Raw genomic sequence first — 20,443 nt, 5'->3', positions numbered from 1 at the left:
ATAGTTTCATAAGATAAAACTTTATGATATTTTCAGAACTTGAACACTCATGTATCCATCACCCAGATTCGACAATTATTAATTAGTAAGATAAGTTTCTGCTATTCCTTTTATTTCTCACTAAAGTGTTCTAAAGCAAATTCAAGACACTGTAACATTTATCCCTACATACTTATGTAGATGCCATAAAAATTATAGGCATTCTCTTTCAAAACCCCAATGTTATTATTACATCTAACAAAATAGTGGTAAATCTGTAGTTATTATCTAATGTCCGTGTCAATATTCAAATTTCCTGATTGTCTCAAAAACTTGTTAAAGTTGGCTTGCTGGTCAAGATCAATACACTTGGATACTGTGCCTTTAAGTCTCCCTACATCTACAACAGTCTTCATCCTCTTCTTTCTTTTTTCACAATATCAACTCGTTGAAGAAACTGTTAGTTGTTCCCTTCCTTGTTATTGTTTAACTTGTGCCTGTATCTTCTGTATTTCATGTAAAATGGAAGTTTTCCTCCTTCAAATGAAACTTTTTTGGCAAGAATATTTCATAGACAGCACTTCATGCAGGTGACACACTGTATTTGGATATTCTACTTTTTGTGATAAGACTGCTTAATGTACCACCAGTTTTGCAGGTACTACCTCTCTAAACTCGTGAATCCTAGATATCTTTGTAATTTTCTTAACTTCCTGCCATCTTTTTATAAAATATATATAAACAAACATAAAATCATTACACTGAAAAATTCCAATACTTATTTCCACTTTTTTCAGATCTGATTTAAAAAATGAGGTACTACATACGTATTCTCTCAGTTTTAACTGGTCTCAATATCACTTTACATTTACTCGCCATTCCCTTTTAAATTATAAAAATAATATATTCCCTATAATATGAAATAAAACGTTCTATTTCTCCCTCTAGCCCAACAAATCCCTTTCCCAAAAGTAATCACTGTTTTTAATTGCACACATATCATTTGAGATATTTTTCTGTCTATAAACATGTGTTTTTCTCAGTTCTTATTGCTGGTATTTTTGTCACAGAAATGGATATTATATTTTCATGCAATTTGCTTTTTTAGCTCTTAACATATTGATACGTACAGGTCTATCTTATTCTTTGTATAGTATTTCCACTGTATAAGTGTACTGTAATTACCTATTGCCTATATAAGGACATTTACGTTGTTCTGTGTTCTTGGTATCTTAACAAAACACATCTCTTTCAAACTTATTTGGTTAAGACAGATCAGTGTTCCCCCTCTCAACATAAAATACTTTATCGGCCATTAATACAAAATTCCCAGGAAAATATAATAACCACATAATTAGAGCTTATTAATTTTCTCTCAGGCACAGAGACATGATTAATCTGCTTGTCAGGCATAGCTAAGAAGTTCTTTGAGACAGTGATACTTAAATCGAAATGAAAACAAATTAAAAGCTAAAGAATCAATATGGGCATGAGTCCATGGAAATAAATATATCTCATCACTGCTGCTTGTCTTTTGAAGGGATATTTTAAGTAGTACCATAAGGACGAATAGACAGTCTCCTTGAAGTTTCTCAACTCTTGAGCTATTATAAAGAGAATCTAAAAGAAAAACTATCTGAAGAATGAAAACTGATGAACTAAAGTAGAAAATTTTTTTTAATTAAGTTTATTGGGGTAACATTAGTTAATACAATTATATAATTTTCAGTGTTCATTATAATTTGACATCTGTATATTCTATTGTGTGTTTATTATCCAAAGTACAGTGTCCTTCAGCTACCATATATCTGATCCCAAAATAAATTTTTAAAAGATATTTTAGTCACATCTTTCTTACAAACTATGTCTCCTTTAACTTGTTTCTTCTATAGATTACACATCATAGATCCTCTTATAATAATGTTTTCTTTCCTATTATGAGTCTTTTGCTTTGGTCTTGGGCCTCTTGGTCAACTACTCTCTAAAGCATAGTGCCTAGAGAAATCACACCTAACCACAGAAATGGTTTCATCTCAGTGGAACTATATCAGAACTATTCATTAATAGACATAATACCTCTTCTATAACCAGGAGTGTTTAATGAATTAATATTTTTAAGTCACAATCTCTGTAATGGAGGTAGTTGGGTGACAACAGTATTTGGCTTTGTCACATAGTTATTTTCAGTCTAAAAAGAAGATATAAAAACATTTTGAAAATCAAAGTATTTTATTAAAAATGATAGCAAAATTTACTAGGTACTTTCTATGTACCAAGTACTGTTCAAAGTGCATTGTATGTATTAACTTGTTTATACAACTACTACCAGAGCTAGAAACTATTAGTATTTTCACATGACAAATGAGAAAACTGGGGAACAGGGGGATTAATACAGTAAGTTAATAGCAGAGTCAGAGACAAATCCAGATAATCCGACTTCAGAGCTCTCACTCTGCCTTCCTTCTTTTCCTTTGGCTAGGCACTCGGGTCGTGGGTAGGATGTTCAGAAATGAGATAATTATGGCTAAGTAGCAGGAAGAGTTATTCTTGGTGGGCAGGGATGGCCGTGGTAGTTCTGACTACCTCAGCACTCTGATCCATAGGGCACCACATATCAAACTCTATCAATAATGAGAGTGTGACCATACCATTGGATGAACACTCTAGAAATGCAGAACTTCTTAACAATAGAAGTTGTCTAAAACATTAATTATTGGAGGACAAGGAGGAATAATAGAATAATAAAATTGGAAAATATAATTTATCTGCCTCTTTCCTAGTGTAGGATTTTTTCACGTATCTCTAACAGATAATCATTTGGTCAACCCCTCCAGTTGCCTCAACTGTTTCTTACAGAGAACTTCCTGACTGCCTTCCTGGGCACACTGACCGGTCAATGCCCTCCTTAAAGCATGAAACTCTAAATTCAGCATTAAATCCAGATGTGATTTGGTACAAACCAGTGAGCTCTCATTTTTAAAAAATGTATTCAAGCAGAGCCAGATGACAAACTCACGTGGCTGTCAGAGTTATCACACTGAAAGTTCCAATATTGCATTGGATGTTAGACTAGCTGCCATTCAAGTTCTCTTCCAAATAAGATTCTATGGATACTAGACAGACTACATGAAGAGAAATAAAATAATGATTGATATTTTACAGACTCAGAGAGGATGTTCTTCCAAAGTAACATATGTAGTCATCTTTAGGAAGGGACCTAAGGCATTTGAAAATTTGCAGAATTTATGAAATATATTATAAAACGAAGTTTCTATACTTCAACTCTCTTAATTAGTAAAAATTTATTTTTAAATTGATAATATAAAAGACTGTCTTTAAATGTATGCCTTGGTAAGCGAAGGAGAGAAAGGAAATGAATAGATGAGAAAGTAAAGGAAATCCATAGGATAATCTTTGTGAGAATAAAGCTTTGAATGCCAGCTTAATTCAATTTTCGCTTAATATTATCATTGTGGAAACTCCAAGGGGATTTTTCAACATCTAGAAATCTGTGTTTCTCTTTTCCAGCCTCAGAATCAGCAGAAAAATTGAAATGTATACATGAAAATGAGTTTCTAGCATTCTCTCATAAGGTTTGCATGGGGAAAAAAAATGCTTAGCACTCTCAGAAGATGCAACACAATTCCGCATTGTTTAATTAGGGAAACAGCTGACACGCTTTATGGAAACCAGGTTTCTTGGTCTGATAGTACCTGATGTTTTATATTTTTAAGAAGAAAAGTTGCCACACTACTCAAACCTCAGATGAATTCCTTTTTATAATTAATATTTACAATCTTAGGTTTTCAAATCTAAACATCTGAGATTCTAACTAACTTTCAACAGACGACTTGTTCTTGAAACAGGAAACAAATTACACTGGTAGGCATTTAAAGATTATTTATGATAATCACCATCCCACCTTCGATCACTAGATAGCCATCCTAACTGTGTAAACTGGGAGAATGAAAAATCTCTTTGGCTGACTTTAATGTGATTAAGAAGAGCTCTATGACTTTCGAGATATGCTGTCACCTCAACATTCCTTCAGTGATAAAGTCCTTGTTGTTTCTGAGTTTGCATATGTGAAGTCAACAGCCAAAGGTAGACAGGAACAGAGAACTCTAGCTCTGTTTCCTGTCCACAGGCCCCTTCCCCAATTCTAACAGATATTGAACCCTCTCTGAAATTAAGAGATTAGTTTAATGGATATTTTTATGGTATTCAGAGTAGGGTATTATCATGTTACTATTAAAAAAACTAAAGTATATTTATAAAAAGAAAAATCAATATATGAAACATCTTATATTTAATTTATTTCCAAATGTACTAATTTGGCTACCCAAATATGCATTTCAAAAAATTATGCAAGGTATATATAGTATTTTTAAAGTTTTACTACTGATGTTATTCTTAGTAGAGAAAGACGTTTTCTCATTAGTCACTGAAAAGTCTTCTTTTAAAAATATTATGAAGATTCTTGATGCTTTTAGAAATTTCCTTTTATAACTCTAATTTAACTTAACAAGTGAGTGAATACATGAATATGGATGTCGAGGGGGGAGAAATAGGCTTCCTGAGTGATTATACTTAAAAAAAAAAAAAAAAGGAAAAAGGCAGCGATGTGAAAATAATCGGATATTACAGACAATGTTTGTGTCGCCCTCTCCCCATTCATATATTGAGGCCCTAACCCTCAGTAATGATATTTGGGGACAAGACTTTTAGGAAGTACTTAGTGTTAGATGAGATCATGAGGGTGGGGCCCTCATGATGGGATTAGTGTCCTTAAAAAGAAGAGACACCTAAGAGCTTGCTTTTCCTCTCATGAAGTAGGGGATCCTCCACAAGCCAGGAAGAGAGCCCCCATCAGAAACTGACTATGCTGGCACCTTAATCTTGGACTTTCCAGCCTCCAGAACTGTGAGAAATAAATTTTTTATTCTTAAACCACCCAGTCTATTGTATGGCAGCCTGAGCTAAGACAACAGGTAACTAACTGGTAACATGAATTAAGAAATCAATAGTTTGTTGGTTTTGCATTATGGCAAAACAACTGTTTCTAATAATGCTAATTCAAAGCTACAGATAGCTTCAAAGTTTAAATCCATAATTAACTCTTCACTTTCTGCTGCTTCTTATTAGACCAGAAGGTTTCTGAAATTAGACTTCTCTTTGTACCTAAACAAGCCTTTTAACACAGTAAGGTTTACCCTTTACAAAAAGGATTTAAGAAATTTTTGCAGAATACTCTACCGTCAACTGACATTAACTGAAGTTTAAGCCAAAGAGATTATAATCAAATCATAATTATTATAGGGGCATTTTTAAATCTGTTTATCCAGTAATAATTGATACATAAAAATGTGTAAATAGCTCCACCCACCATCCCACTCAATGGAAGAACTAGAACATCAGCAATACCACCAAGGCTACTTTACGTGTTTCTTTCTGATTCTATTCCCTGGCCACTCCGCCAAGCTACTGCTGTAGTTGTAGTCTACCCTATAAAGTTTTCTTTGCTTGTAGAGGCAGAAAAAGCAATTTTAAATGTAAGTTCTTATCATTTTAAAAGGAGATACAGAAGTGCCATTTTTGTAATTTGGCTTCTAAATCAATTTTTAATAAGGAATCATATCCAGCAAAATGATTTAGTACTCACTTCTTTTCTGTCCCTCAACTACAAATTTGAAACTGAAGAAAACTTGTGCTTTTTGGATAGGAGAAATCAGAGTTAGGAGAAGGGTGGCTAAGCAGAGCTAAAATGAACTCCTAAGTTTTACCTCCTACTTTTTAACACTGTGGTCTCTTTCTACTAAAAATTCTTTTTTCAAAGAGAGCACAGTTGGCACAGGTACTAATTACTTTCACCAGCAGAAATGTCATGCTTGACAAAACAGAGACTGTTTTACTAGAAGTGATTCCCTAATGAAAAATAAGACATTTTCAAGACCCTATTGTAACAAAATGAATATATATAAGCATAAAGATTTTATACAATATATCTTAACATAAGTAGGCAAGAAAACTTGCTCTAAGGGATTTCTGCATTATAGTGATATACATGCATCGCTCAGCAAGATATGTTTTAAAGATGTGATCTGATTAGATACATAATTAAACCCAAAGTACTTGAAGAGTTCCCTAATGCAGACTTACTACATTTTGACCTTCTTGTAATCCCAAGTAACATCTGAACTATGATCCATAAAAGTTGGAAATTAAAAAATGGTATGACCTTTTATCTACCAAGATTTGGCAAGAACAGAGGACGATGATAAAGGCCACAGGGAGCCAGGCAAGTGCCCACAGATAATGCTAACACTTTCTTAAAAGGGAAAAAGGTTCTATATAAACTTTATTCTGGATACCAGGACTGTTTTATCTATGGTGACTCTACAGACTCTTACATAATTCGATTCCTACTAACTCTGATAAATTACAAAATACATTACAATCTTCTTAGAGCGCATGTGGTCCAAACTCTTCATTTTTTAGGGTAAAAAATTGAGAACATGGAGATATAATAAAACTTCTATGATCACAGTTAGTCTTATACCTTCAAGTGCCTGCCTTTTCCCATAAACCCTGATCTCAAAGATGCAGATGAAACTATTTTTTGCATTATGAGGGGAAAAAAATCTTAAATTGTAAGATTTAAGTTCAGAATAATTAAATATATCTAAAAATATATATCTGGGGTTTTATTTTTAAATCTTTACTTATTCTTCCAAGTAGCTATGAAAGAACCATTTTCAGTAATCCGTCTGAGGAAAGATACAGTCTTTCGTGCTCAACAGGTGATAAGTAATGACTTCTATTTTCTTAATGCAGGAGTATTTCACTTATTTATTATTGGATAACAAACCACCCGCTAAATGGTGGGTAACCTGGGCATTTCTTCTCTATACATGAGGGTGCTAGGATGACTGATGTCACCTAGAGACTGGACCCTATAGGAGCTCAGCAGAAGCTAGAATGTCTGGGAAGCTTAGATGGTAAGAGTCATTTAGAGGCTTAACTGAGCTAAGGTGGGTCTCTGGCTCGATGTCTCAGTTCTCCACATGGATCTCTCCACATGGCTGCTGGGGCTGCATCATGGCATGGCAGCTGGATTCCAAGATGGAGTATTCCAAAAGCAAGAAACTGGCAGCTGCCAAGCCAATTCAGGGGCTAGTCCTGGAAATGGCATAACAGCAATTCCGCCTTATTTTATTCATCAAAGCAGTCCTGACCTTAGTTTAGAGTCTGTATGGGGAAGAACCAGATAATGGCATAAATAATGAGAGACAATTCATTGAGGGGTCTTCAAAAACAATCTACCAGAGAAGAAATGTTAAAATGCTGGTCAAACATGATATTCAGAGAAGATTTACACTGAAGGAGGGAGCTGTTAACCAAGAATACTATATTAGAATATGATAATGGATATAACCCTAAAAATTAAATATAAATACAAAAAAATTGCACTGATCCTACATATCCTTTGTGCTTCGTGGATGTGCTTTATAGAATTCAAATGAATACGGTGGCGTTATTTTCTACCAGATATTAATTTTAAATGAGTATGCTCTTAAAAATGGCTTTATATAGCCTGAAATACTTGCATATTACCAAGTCATTGTCAATTTGTGGAATTATGATTTTTTTTATTTAAAGCCTTTAATAAAAAAATAAAAATTGTTCTGTAAACACACACACATACACACACACACACACACACACACATACATACATATAGGCTCAAGAAGAGATTTCTGAATTTATAAACTGCTAATTTAAACAAATTTATTTATTAAATGTGGGGGGGGGGCCCAAGCTCCAAAAGAATTCAGTTATATACTCTGTAGATTACTTGGTAATCTACATTTATCCAAATGCCACCTGGGACTGAGCCTGGACAATAAAGAATTTAAGTGGGAAATGCTGGAGTAGTCAAAAGCACATATGTGCCCATTCTAAATATTTTCAAAAGTTTCAAAAAGGTATCAAAGGGGCAGAGATCTAACTTACTGAGGTTCTACTATGTGTCACAAACTGTTTACGTTAATCACATTATTTCACTTGATCCTCTCAAATGCCTTATGTAATGGGATGACTATTCCCATATATGAATAAATACATTAAAAACTGTACAGCCCTAGTCACATACTTAGAAAATGAAAGTGCAGAGAATAGAACCCAATCAGAGCCTATATGCTCTTTCAATTATATCACGGTTTTTTTATGGTATCTTTAAGGGATGGTACTAAATTCTACTTTATTTCTCTACTTAAAAATAGTTTTTAAACACCTTATTTTTCTGTTTCCAGTCTTATTCATTATTAACCATTATATGGAAGCAAACATTTACAGAGAAGAAATATGACATTTAAAGAACCTCTTTAGTTAATCTTCCTGCATTTAAATCATGCTCCTCCAATTGCCTGTTAATCTAAATTTGTCGTTTCCTACAGAAGAGCATACATGTCTAAATACTAATGCTTTGAAAATAAAAGGGCCAGAAAAACAAATCTCACTTCACATCTACACTTTATAACTATATGGCAGCAAAAGGAATCATACATTTTTTTAGTGCATTAGCTTCAATGTACTGGATAATGTCTTAATCATTCCATCAATTTTTGAGCTCCCTGTAAACCAATACCCCTAAAAGCATATTTACCTCCCATGACACTTAACATAGTGACTTATACATGGTAAGTATTGAATGTTGGTTGAATGAATAAAAGGAAGAGAAATCTGAAATACCAGAAATTATACTGAATATTTCAAAAAGTACCAACAAATATTAATTACTTTCAATATTTGGTGACATACAATCATAGCAATAGTAGGCACTGCAAAGATACGTAGCATTCCTGTTTTATCTATGGTGACTCTACAGACTCTTACATAATTCGATTCCTACTAACTCTGATAAATTACAAAATACATTACAATCTTCTTAGAGCGCATGTGGTCCAAACTCTTCATTTTTTAGGGTAAAAAATTGAGAACATGGAGATATAATAAAACTTCTATGATCACAGTTAGTCTTATACCTTCAAGTGCCTGCCTTTTCCCATAAACCCTGATCTCAAAGATGCAGATGAAACTATTTTTTGCATTATGAGGGGAAAAAAATCTTAAATTGTAAGATTTAAGTTCAGAATAATTAAATATATCTAAAAATATATATCTGGGGTTTTATTTTTAAATCTTTACTTATTCTTCCAAGTAGCTATGAAAGAACCATTTTCAGTAATCCGTCTGAGGAAAGATACAGTCTTTCGTGCTCAACAGGTGATAAGTAATGACTTCTATTTTCTTAATGCAGGAGTATTTCACTTATTTATTATTGGATAACAAACCACCCGCTAAATGGTGGGTAACCTGGGCATTTCTTCTCTATACATGAGGGTGCTAGGATGACTGATGTCACCTAGAGACTGGACCCTATAGGAGCTCAGCAGAAGCTAGAATGTCTGGGAAGCTTAGATGGTAAGAGTCATTTAGAGGCTTAACTGAGCTAAGGTGGGTCTCTGGCTCGATGTCTCAGTTCTCCACATGGATCTCTCCACATGGCTGCTGGGGCTGCATCATGGCATGGCAGCTGGATTCCAAGATGGAGTATTCCAAAAGCAAGAAACTGGCAGCTGCCAAGCCAATTCAGGGGCTAGTCCTGGAAATGGCATAACAGCAATTCCGCCTTATTTTATTCATCAAAGCAGTCCTGACCTTAGTTTAGAGTCTGTATGGGGAAGAACCAGATAATGGCATAAATAATGAGAGACAATTCATTGAGGGGTCTTCAAAAACAATCTACCAGAGAAGAAATGTTAAAATGCTGGTCAAACATGATATTCAGAGAAGATTTACACTGAAGGAGGGAGCTGTTAACCAAGAATACTATATTAGAATATGATAATGGATATAACCCTAAAAATTAAATATAAATACAAAAAAATTGCACTGATCCTACATATCCTTTGTGCTTCGTGGATGTGCTTTATAGAATTCAAATGAATACGGTGGCGTTATTTTCTACCAGATATTAATTTTAAATGAGTATGCTCTTAAAAATGGCTTTATATAGCCTGAAATACTTGCATATTACCAAGTCATTGTCAATTTGTGGAATTATGATTTTTTTTATTTAAAGCCTTTAATAAAAAAATAAAAATTGTTCTGTAAACACACACACATACACACACACACACACACACACACATACATACATATAGGCTCAAGAAGAGATTTCTGAATTTATAAACTGCTAATTTAAACAAATTTATTTATTAAATGTGGGGGGGGGGCCCAAGCTCCAAAAGAATTCAGTTATATACTCTGTAGATTACTTGGTAATCTACATTTATCCAAATGCCACCTGGGACTGAGCCTGGACAATAAAGAATTTAAGTGGGAAATGCTGGAGTAGTCAAAAGCACATATGTGCCCATTCTAAATATTTTCAAAAGTTTCAAAAAGGTATCAAAGGGGCAGAGATCTAACTTACTGAGGTTCTACTATGTGTCACAAACTGTTTACGTTAATCACATTATTTCACTTGATCCTCTCAAATGCCTTATGTAATGGGATGACTATTCCCATATATGAATAAATACATTAAAAACTGTACAGCCCTAGTCACATACTTAGAAAATGAAAGTGCAGAGAATAGAACCCAATCAGAGCCTATATGCTCTTTCAATTATATCACGGTTTTTTTATGGTATCTTTAAGGGATGGTACTAAATTCTACTTTATTTCTCTACTTAAAAATAGTTTTTAAACACCTTATTTTTCTGTTTCCAGTCTTATTCATTATTAACCATTATATGGAAGCAAACATTTACAGAGAAGAAATATGACATTTAAAGAACCTCTTTAGTTAATCTTCCTGCATTTAAATCATGCTCCTCCAATTGCCTGTTAATCTAAATTTGTCGTTTCCTACAGAAGAGCATACATGTCTAAATACTAATGCTTTGAAAATAAAAGGGCCAGAAAAACAAATCTCACTTCACATCTACACTTTATAACTATATGGCAGCAAAAGGAATCATACATTTTTTTAGTGCATTAGCTTCAATGTACTGGATAATGTCTTAATCATTCCATCAATTTTTGAGCTCCCTGTAAACCAATACCCCTAAAAGCATATTTACCTCCCATGACACTTAACATAGTGACTTATACATGGTAAGTATTGAATGTTGATTGAATGAATAAAAGGAAGAGAAATCTGAAATACCAGAAATTACACTGAATATTTCAAAAAGTACCAAAAAATATTAGTTACTTTCAATATTTGGTGACATACAATCATAGCAATAGTGGGCACTGCAAAGATACGTAGTATTCCTGTTTAGTAATATGTATAGTAATGCCCAACTCTAACCTATTCCTTAGTAAAAAGAGGTGATAAATTTAGGACGTTTATTTTGAAAGAAGATAAAGGCAGCCAGGAAAGGGAAATACACAAGAGAGACCAAAATGAACTCTGAAGAGTGTTGAATGTTGAAATAATTTGAGATGTTTTCTAATATTTTCATTCACTGAAAAAAGGTATCCTCATGAAAATTAATATTGAAAAACAAGAGACTACCACCACTTTAAGTTTACATATCAAACAAGGCCAGAATATTTGTATAATTGCTAATAAAACATCTGATCTTGATAGAAAATATTATAAAAGAGAGATTAAAAGACAACAAATCTAAGTTTGAAAATATAGGAATTATGAATTTTAGAAAGGTATCTGTTTTAAGAATCTGGTTGTACTTCAATGCAATTCAAAACAATCGCAGCATGTCTGCCTAATCATAATGGGCAGGAGATACAAGAAAAATAAGTTATATCTATGCTCCTATGTTTCTAAAGTGGCCATCATCAGAATACGTATATGATTCTATGAAAGTAGCATTTAAGAATAAAACATTACAAAAAAATTTCCTCCTTTAGTTTTTTAGGGAAAAAACAACTAAAAATTCCAAACTCTATTTTGATTTACATGTAAAATCAAAGAATAATATATATATATATAAATTACTTAAAATCTTATTGGTACTTCACTATTTTCAGAATTCTACAGGTCAGAAAAACAAATGTCTATGGGAGATAAAAATATTAACCACTCACATATTACCTAATTAGATAATCATCAAGTCACAGTATAGAATTAAGAGACTATTTAAAATTTACACTGTCATTGTATAATCCCACGCATTACATTAAAAAGGAATGCTGAAGTCTAAAACCCCACACATATTTAGGTAAATTCTCTACCTACTAGTTAATGTATAAGGAACATTTCTTTTCTAAAAACATTATAAAATTGACATTTCCATGGGCTTCTAAAATTTACAAACCAGGAATTGCAGTAAAAACAGAGACAGGCAAAGACTCAGTTAAGCATTAATATAGTCATTTAGAAACCCTCTAAAAATGAATTTGATTCTGTGCTGTGTTCTAAAATACAAATTCAAGAAATAAAACTTTATATATCCAACTAACTTTCTATATATGTAAAGTGCCTCTTGTTAATAGACAATCTGACTTCCTAATTCTAGATAAATACATGCAAATGGCTTTCAAAAATACTAAATATATAAGACAGGGCTGTAATTTAGCAGCTAGATTTGCTTACACATTTTCTTAACGTCAATAGTAAGAAAACAAAAAATAATGTCATAACTAAGGAATCTCATCTCAATCTCCATTAGCTCCTAGAATAATTTACTGCTTTGTTGCTTTACTGCAACTGGTACATTTAATAAGAATTGCTCTGTGCCATCAACAAGGGTAACATTTCAATACAGATGTTATTCAATTTTAATTATGAAATTGGATTTGTATTTTGCATACCGATGGACCATTTTAAATTTTATGTTATATGCATAAATAGCACAAAAACTTAATAAATACTTAAGTCTAATTTTTCTATTTAATTTGAGAAAATTGATAATCTAAAAAATAAGAGTACATTTTGAAAAATTATTATATTATTCATATGTTATGAATCCTTCAGTATAATAATAATATTGAGATGTGTTTTTAAAAGTGTTCTACACATCAAAATATATACATCTCTTTCATGGTATAATTACTCAAAAGCAAATTAATAAAATACTACTAATAACATATAACAGACAATATAACAGCCCCCTCGTTCACATACTTCTGAGTTAATTATCTAAATGGCAAAAAATACAGATGATTTTTTTTCACTCAGAGGATAAAATTGTTTATCAGGGAGCAAAATCATATCCTAAGCTTCTGCTACATGTGAAGTGCCCAGCTTGGTCTGGTATAAAATACAAAAGAAAGCTAATAGGTTAGTAGAAGAAAAAGTCATGTATGAATAACTACAATTCAAGAACTCTGTGGTAAATGCTATAGAGTAATACAGAAAAGGAGCCAGAGGAATTTGGATGAGAAATACACTGGCTCCAGCTAAAGAAATGAGGGAAGTGTATCCTCCTTTGGGAGGAAGGAAAAATAAAGGAGTTCTATAAATTTGTGTAGGGGTGAGGCAGGGAGAAGAAGTAATCTGTTAATTATAGTGTTCATGCTCCTTAATTATTATGATTTACTGAGCTAGAAATGGGCTGTTAAGGTATAAGGGTAAGGATGGGAGAATGAAGCTGGGATGAAAATCAACTCATGCTAATCTCACGTAGATTATGCAAAATGGCTATGAAAAACTGAAGTATGCTGGATTCTAAAAAGAACTCTGCCTAAAGATATAGCTGCACTTACCACAGATAAGAAGGTATTTCTGCACAGTGATAAAAGTCACTTTATCTAGTAAGAGGATCCAAGAGGATCTGGAGCTTAAAGTAACTCAAGAATGTTAAAATCTTTAAAGCAACTTCAATACTGAAGGAAAAGGAGCAGTTATCATTTAAAAATATCTTCAAAAAGCCAAAATCTTTGCTAGATATGTACATAATTTAACCTGCCATGAAAGTAGAAGTCTCTTTTCAAATTATCCAGAAAAAGTGAACACTCATTAGGTCATGTGAAATAATATCCATGCCACCTACAATAACAAATAATATATATTGAGAGATTCAATTCCTTGCCACTATTATATGGGTTTCATTAGAATGGGAAAAAAGTGTGGAAGCAGTCAAGGAAAACTGAATCATTTTTATCTATAAGATTATCATTCAGAAAAATAATTTTTAAATGGCAAAATAGTTTATTATTTCTAAGGGGTACCATCTATCTTGATATTTTCATAGCATATATGCAGTATAAGTAAATTCAAAGAAATTAATGCTTTAAATATTAGGCACAAGGTGATTTTCTTCAATATTTGTAGTGTAACTTAAAAAATATTTTACATTTTTAAAATATAAAAGCCATCTTTTAACATTAAAAAATTAAGTGTCATTTAAAAAAGACACAACAGTACAAAGTGCTTTGTTTTTCAATATCTATTAGGCAAATCACTCTTAAACTTTGCAGTCAATCACCAAAGGCTGTAGAGAATTATATTTCAGTCTCTATTCAGCAAAAACATAAAACAGATAATGAGTTGCCAGCTGTACATTTTATATATTATCTTACACTATGACAATTGTATATTAATGAAGACTATTTCTCTCTGCTTTAATCTATTTTCTTTAAATATACTATTATAAAAACTTAGCCAATAAAAAAAAATAAAAAAGGAGGGCTGTTACACAGATCTAAAAAAAATTATTAGCAACATTTTTTCAGCTTTAAATGTAAAAAGTGTTACCTAACATTTTCCTCTGCCAAATAGGTGTAAAATACATATATCCTAACAAAGATGGGTAAATCCGACATAAACAAATATTTCCAATTTCCATTATTATATTCAGAAAATAATATGTTGTTATAAGTTTAATTGTCAACAAAGCTGCAGTTCTACATAACAAACAACTTTCAGTGTCTGACATTTAAAGAGAAAAGGCTTAAGAGCCACGCTTCGCCAGCTCTATGAATATGTCACAACTGCCAATAACAGATATACAGCATTTCATTTTATAGTGAAAAGATGCCAGTAAAAATACAGCCCTGTGTGTGTGTGTGTGTGTGTGTGTGTGTGTGTGTGTGTGTGTACACACACACATACATATATATACCAACTCAAAATATTTTAAATGTAAAGCAAAAAGGAATTACTAAAGGGGACAATTATATTTTAAATGACTTACCTTTCGCCCATCACTTGCATGGCAATTCACATTTAGAGGAGTCAGTAAAGCCATTAGTTTTTCTTCATTACCACTCCTATAAAAAGGTAGTAAGTCAATTCTTATAAAAATATACAGCTTCTTATGAATATTTCTGGGTATTTTTCACAAGAGAGTGGAAAATAATATGTGTATACTTTGATTTATTTTATATGGTTCTGAATGAATCTCTTTTGCTATAGTCAATTTAATTAATATATTTCTAATTAACTCCTATTAATCATCATATAATGGTACAACTTGGAAAATGTAGCTTTCTACATTTTTATTTGTTTATTTATCTGCATAAAGTCATCTTCCTAATACAAACAAACTTTATACTGATAAGTAATCTAAAACACTGGAGTTAAAAATATCCACAAAATGCTGTGAAAAGCTAATCAATTAAATTATAAATGACTAAGAACAAAAGAAAATGGATGAGAATTTTTAACATTTACTTTATGTCCTTCATTCAAGCTTTTGAAAATTAGAAAAATTTTCAAAGAAAAATGAAGATATAGGTATTTAAATACTTCAAGAATATCACTGGAAAAGCTGGGCAACTAAGGTTTGCAGGTACCTTAAGAAATGTTCCAAATAAAATTAACCTTATAATCATCACCATATTGAAAGACTGTCTCATTTAATACACTAATCATGTAAAATAAAGTACATAAAGATTTTGTATAAAGTCTTATCTGCATTATTGCATAAAATCCAAGCAAGACAATAACATGTTATAATTTTTATAGTCCTCCACCTGCCCTCCCCCTTTCTCCCTTAAATGCATTACACTCACTTAAAATGAATGGAATCACTTACCTAGCAGCTTCTAGGAGTTCGTCTTTCTTGTATTCACCTAGATGATTGCAAAATATCATGCTGTTAGCATTTGGCAGAAGACAGATTAAGGAATGCAGTAGGCAGCAAATAGAGAATTAAATAGAGAAGAACAGAAAAAGAGAGTCCACACCCCGCTGGGTGATGGAGCCGTGACGTTAGCCAGCTTGTGAAGGCAGCATCACCAGTGCCTTGGAGACGGGCAGCAAATTGACGCAGCTTCTTGTCCAATCCTCAGATGAAATAGCTTTCTTCAGACAACCAATGAATGCTAAATTTCGTGTCCAGAAACACATTCCCTCTGATAACAGCATGCCAGCTGAAGACAATGTCCCCTCCCCCTTTTTCTATTCACCCTGTCACAGTATACTTGTGAAGCATAATACATTCTGAGACAAAAGCAAAATAATGTGGCTTTTTAAAGGTACAAATTACTTGTCTTCATAAAAAACTCAGTTTTCTTTGTAATGACATGGAAAGTTAAAAAAATTAATTAACATTGCTGAGCTTTATAGCAGTAGGAAAAAAAAATCAGAATCATGAAGCCTTTGCCTCGATAGGGTAGGTCTGTAGACTAGAAATATGTGAAGTACGTACCAAATGCTATGAACCTCTTGGAGGCAGCGCTCCAAAAAACAAAACAATGAATATATTTTTAAATGACGATAATATTCTAATGTGCTATAACCTTTACGATTTATACAAATTCAATACCAAATTTAAACAAACAATAAATTTTGAAAGTATTTTTGAAAAGGAGGCTGGGGTCTCTGAGAATGAGCAGAGATATCCAACTACTGACATGTAAATAAGTTTTTCTCCATTCTATTTTTTAATATATCACAGACTGAAACGAGGTATGTAATTTAAAATCTTCAATACTAATTTCTTAGGGTATTCAAGATCTAATAAACAAGTTTTTTTTGTAAGCTCAACTGAAGAATAAGGAATTTTAATAATAACAGCATTTGTACATGCAATAGATAAAAAGAATAGCCAGGACTGTGATTCAGCTATAATACACAGATTCAGTTGGCTATAATATCATTAAAGAAATAATTACACAAAATATCTAAGCAAATGATTATGTGAAAGTAAATATTAAGTACACTAAAAGACTAAATGAAAATGTTTTAATTCTACTAAGAAAAGCTTATATTATTTTTTAAAATCTTATTTGTAAATATGGATTTCTTTGTATTTTTTTCTATTTTACTACAGAATGCAAAATATTGATGCAAATACTAAAGACACCTCAAGACCATCAAGCATATGTTTAAGTTCTATAACCCATCATTAGCAAATATCCTTTTTAGTTTAAACTTTGTCTTGCTTCTCAGATTAAGATTACATTAAAATCTAAAAACTGTAAAGTTATTTTTAAATAAAAAAAGTTGTTAAATATCTACTCTCTCCTAAGGAAATTTTACATACTAATAAAGTCACAGGCTCAACAATATACATGGATAAGCTAGAATGTATGATTCATGGTATAAGAGTTGGTCTTTCCAATTTCCCACATATTGTATCCCAGAATCTTTAACTGTTAACAGTTTAAGATTTATATTATATCCCCTAGCCAATAAAGTCCTCTACTTCCCAAAGCCAAAGACCTATTTTTAGTAAACATTTTAGTTGGCAATATGAAAGTTAGTGAGTCAACATATAAAGCTTCTGTGACGAAAATGACAAAACCCATACCTTCAAATATCTTAAATATCAAGAGCAAAGTCAAATTATGGAATTGTTTATAAAAGTCATTCATTCGGTCAGGTAATGAACATTTATTTGAAAGATCTATCTTTCAGATTCAAAACCAAAAAGACACTATCATCTTTGAACTTAAGGAATATTAGTCTATTAAATGAGACAGACAAACAAATGATTACAGTAGAGGATGAAAAGAATCTTATGAAATGTTATCAAGAGCTTAAAAGCCAGTTTAAATGGGATTAATAAGAGGCAGGGTTTTATAGTTCAAGAAAGGCTTCCCGGAACAGGGGAAACCTGTACAGAGTTTTGAAGGAAGAAGAGGTGATCCTCAGGTGGAGAAGGGTCGGGGAGAAGGAATAAACCAAAGTAAAAGAAATGAGAAGGGAAACAATTGCTCTGTAAACCTGAAGCAAAGGACTCATGCAGGGGAATGGGTAAGAATCAAGAAGAGAAGAATTAGAAAGATCATGAATAGCTCTCTAAGAAATTTGAACATTATTTTGAAAACAATGAGGAAATATTAAAAAATTTTTACAAAATATATTTAAAGATCTATTAATTTTTGTGATTATGTAAAATATTTCCATGCTCTACGCTAGTGAACTTTTGCTGGGAAGGAAAGCAGTGCAGGGCAAAGGGAGAGGATAGATGGGACAATGAACTGACATAGTTTATATTTTGGAGTAAGTATAAATTCCCTAATATATAGTAAAAACATTAAAATTGGGAACTGAAAGTAGCTACCATTGAAATCTAAGTCATAGTGAAACACAACTCCAATAAGCTAGGTAATAAAACTGCAAACTATTTGGGATCTTCGAAGTTCGAATCAGTCTACCTACATAAACTTCTCATCAAGAACAGTATATTGATGTTTTTTCCAAAAGGCACTTTTTTGTTGTTGTTGTTGTTATTCTCTCATGGATACAATGATAATAAACCAAAGCTTTCAAAAGGAAACACTTAAGTGCATCCGAGCGTCAGACACAGGTATTACAAATGGCTTTCTCCTCATACCGTTAGAGACCCTAGTATTTTAATCAGCTTTTCTGCAATACATTCCAACATCCACTATCTGGTGCCCAAGGACCACAATCCATAAACAGCCAAAGCTATTTTTCAAATGCTACATCGCAGGAACTAACATAATGAATTCAGAGTTCCTTACACACTCTGACAACAAATTTGAGCTACTTACTTAACAGCTAAACCACCGGTTCTGTTTCATTTTAGTTGAGAATCTGAAAATATTTTGGCTGAGACTACAGTGCTCTATGGAGCATTTATATTCTTTAATAACATCCAGATAAAGTCTAGCAATAGATCAGCTAGAAAGGAAACTAGGCAATTATAGTCAAGAAAATAGCAGCCAGGACTGGAGAAAATGGATGTCTTAAAATATTTTTCTTTGATTAGAATAAGATAAGTGGCATAAAAAAATAAGCAAGCCTAAAGTTTACTTTCCAAAGCCTGAATTGTTTTTATTAGTGAACTAAATATAAAATACGTATAAAAATAAATACACAAAAACACACACATTGTGCACACACTTTGGTGGGGGTACGAGTCAATGTGTTAAAGAGGTATGTTATCAGAAAGGTTAAAGATAAAAGTTAAAAAGAAGCTCGCCTTTGTATTTCTCTGAGGCAGTTAGCAGACAAAATTACTTTTTGAATAAAAATGAAGAACACCTACATCAATAAACAAAAGTCATGATTATTAACTTAATCTCTACTTTAAGATTTTGAGGAACTTTGCCTCTTCAGCAACTGACAGGATGAAAGTAAAATCAATTTTGTAAAATTGGGTTCATTTGGTTTGTTAAGATGGAATAGCATAGGAAGATTATGAACACGGAATCACAAATTCTTAAAGCAATAAGGAGCTAAAAAAGAATTACAACTTTCTGTCCTCTACTTTGAATCCCTGCATAATAATGCCTATCGGTAACATCTCTTGTTATATGCCATGAGGAGGGATGTAATTTAAAAGTCACCTTTCTCCTGTCATCTCACCCACAATTTTAGAATTACTATCCTAAGAAACCATCCACAACATATTCATTTTCAGTTAGTGCAATTGATGCTAAGGCAGTTAAATGAATTGTCTAAGGTTTCATGAGTATTACTCACTATCTGTCAGGCCCTGCACAAGGCTAATATTTGAACACAAATCTGCACTCTTGAAGAAAAAATGTAAATGAAAGAAAAAAGTAACGAAACAATAGCAATAAAGTAATTTTAAAAACAATGACAATAACTAGCTTTAAATAGGTTAAACATATTTATATAATACAAGCCAAATATTTACATCAAAATCATTTTAAAGCACTGGAGCTTTCATATGAGCTTGTAAACACCGGGCAAAAAAAAAGTATGCAAGGTTTACCTTTAGTTTGTTTTAATATTTTGGACCAAGGGAATAGGAATGAAGAACATCCATCCCAGTCTATTTAAACGGTCAATGCATTTTGCATTTCCCATAGCATGCTTTAATTCCTCGTGCTTTAGGTATCTCAAGGGAAGAGCTATGTAGAGACTTCAACCAAGAATCTCAGTTACCAGGCTTAGAATCCTTATGTTGCCAAGTGCTAAGTCCTATCACGAGTTGATAATGTTCGTACAGCTATTTTTTCATCAAGGTGCCAGCAAATACAAGAGACGAACTGATCCTTGTAACTAAACTGACAACCTATATGTGGAATAAAATATTATTTG

The 20,443-nt window shown here is 32.5% G+C and overlaps 1 protein-coding gene across 1 annotated transcript in view; it reads right to left on the bottom strand.

Moving 5' to 3' along the window:
* Positions 1–20,443, bottom strand: part of TNKS (tankyrase) — a 192,203-nt gene that overhangs the window by 71,369 nt on the left and 100,391 nt on the right. Inside the window, exons 4-5 of the mRNA XM_011371784.2 lie at positions 15,996–16,032; positions 15,153–15,228 (exon numbers count right to left, since the gene is read on the bottom strand). Of these exons, the coding sequence (XP_011370086.1) occupies positions 15,153–15,228; positions 15,996–16,032 (113 nt within the window). The remainder of the gene's footprint in view (positions 1–15,152; positions 15,229–15,995; positions 16,033–20,443) is intronic.

This window comes from Pteropus vampyrus, unplaced genomic scaffold (assembly GCF_000151845.1).
Source record: "Pteropus vampyrus isolate Shadow unplaced genomic scaffold, Pvam_2.0 Scaffold8, whole genome shotgun sequence".
Classification (NCBI taxonomy): domain Eukaryota; kingdom Metazoa; phylum Chordata; class Mammalia; order Chiroptera; family Pteropodidae; genus Pteropus; species Pteropus vampyrus.
Note: the sequence above shows the minus strand (reverse complement) of the source record. Positions and strands in the feature narration are given on the sequence as shown.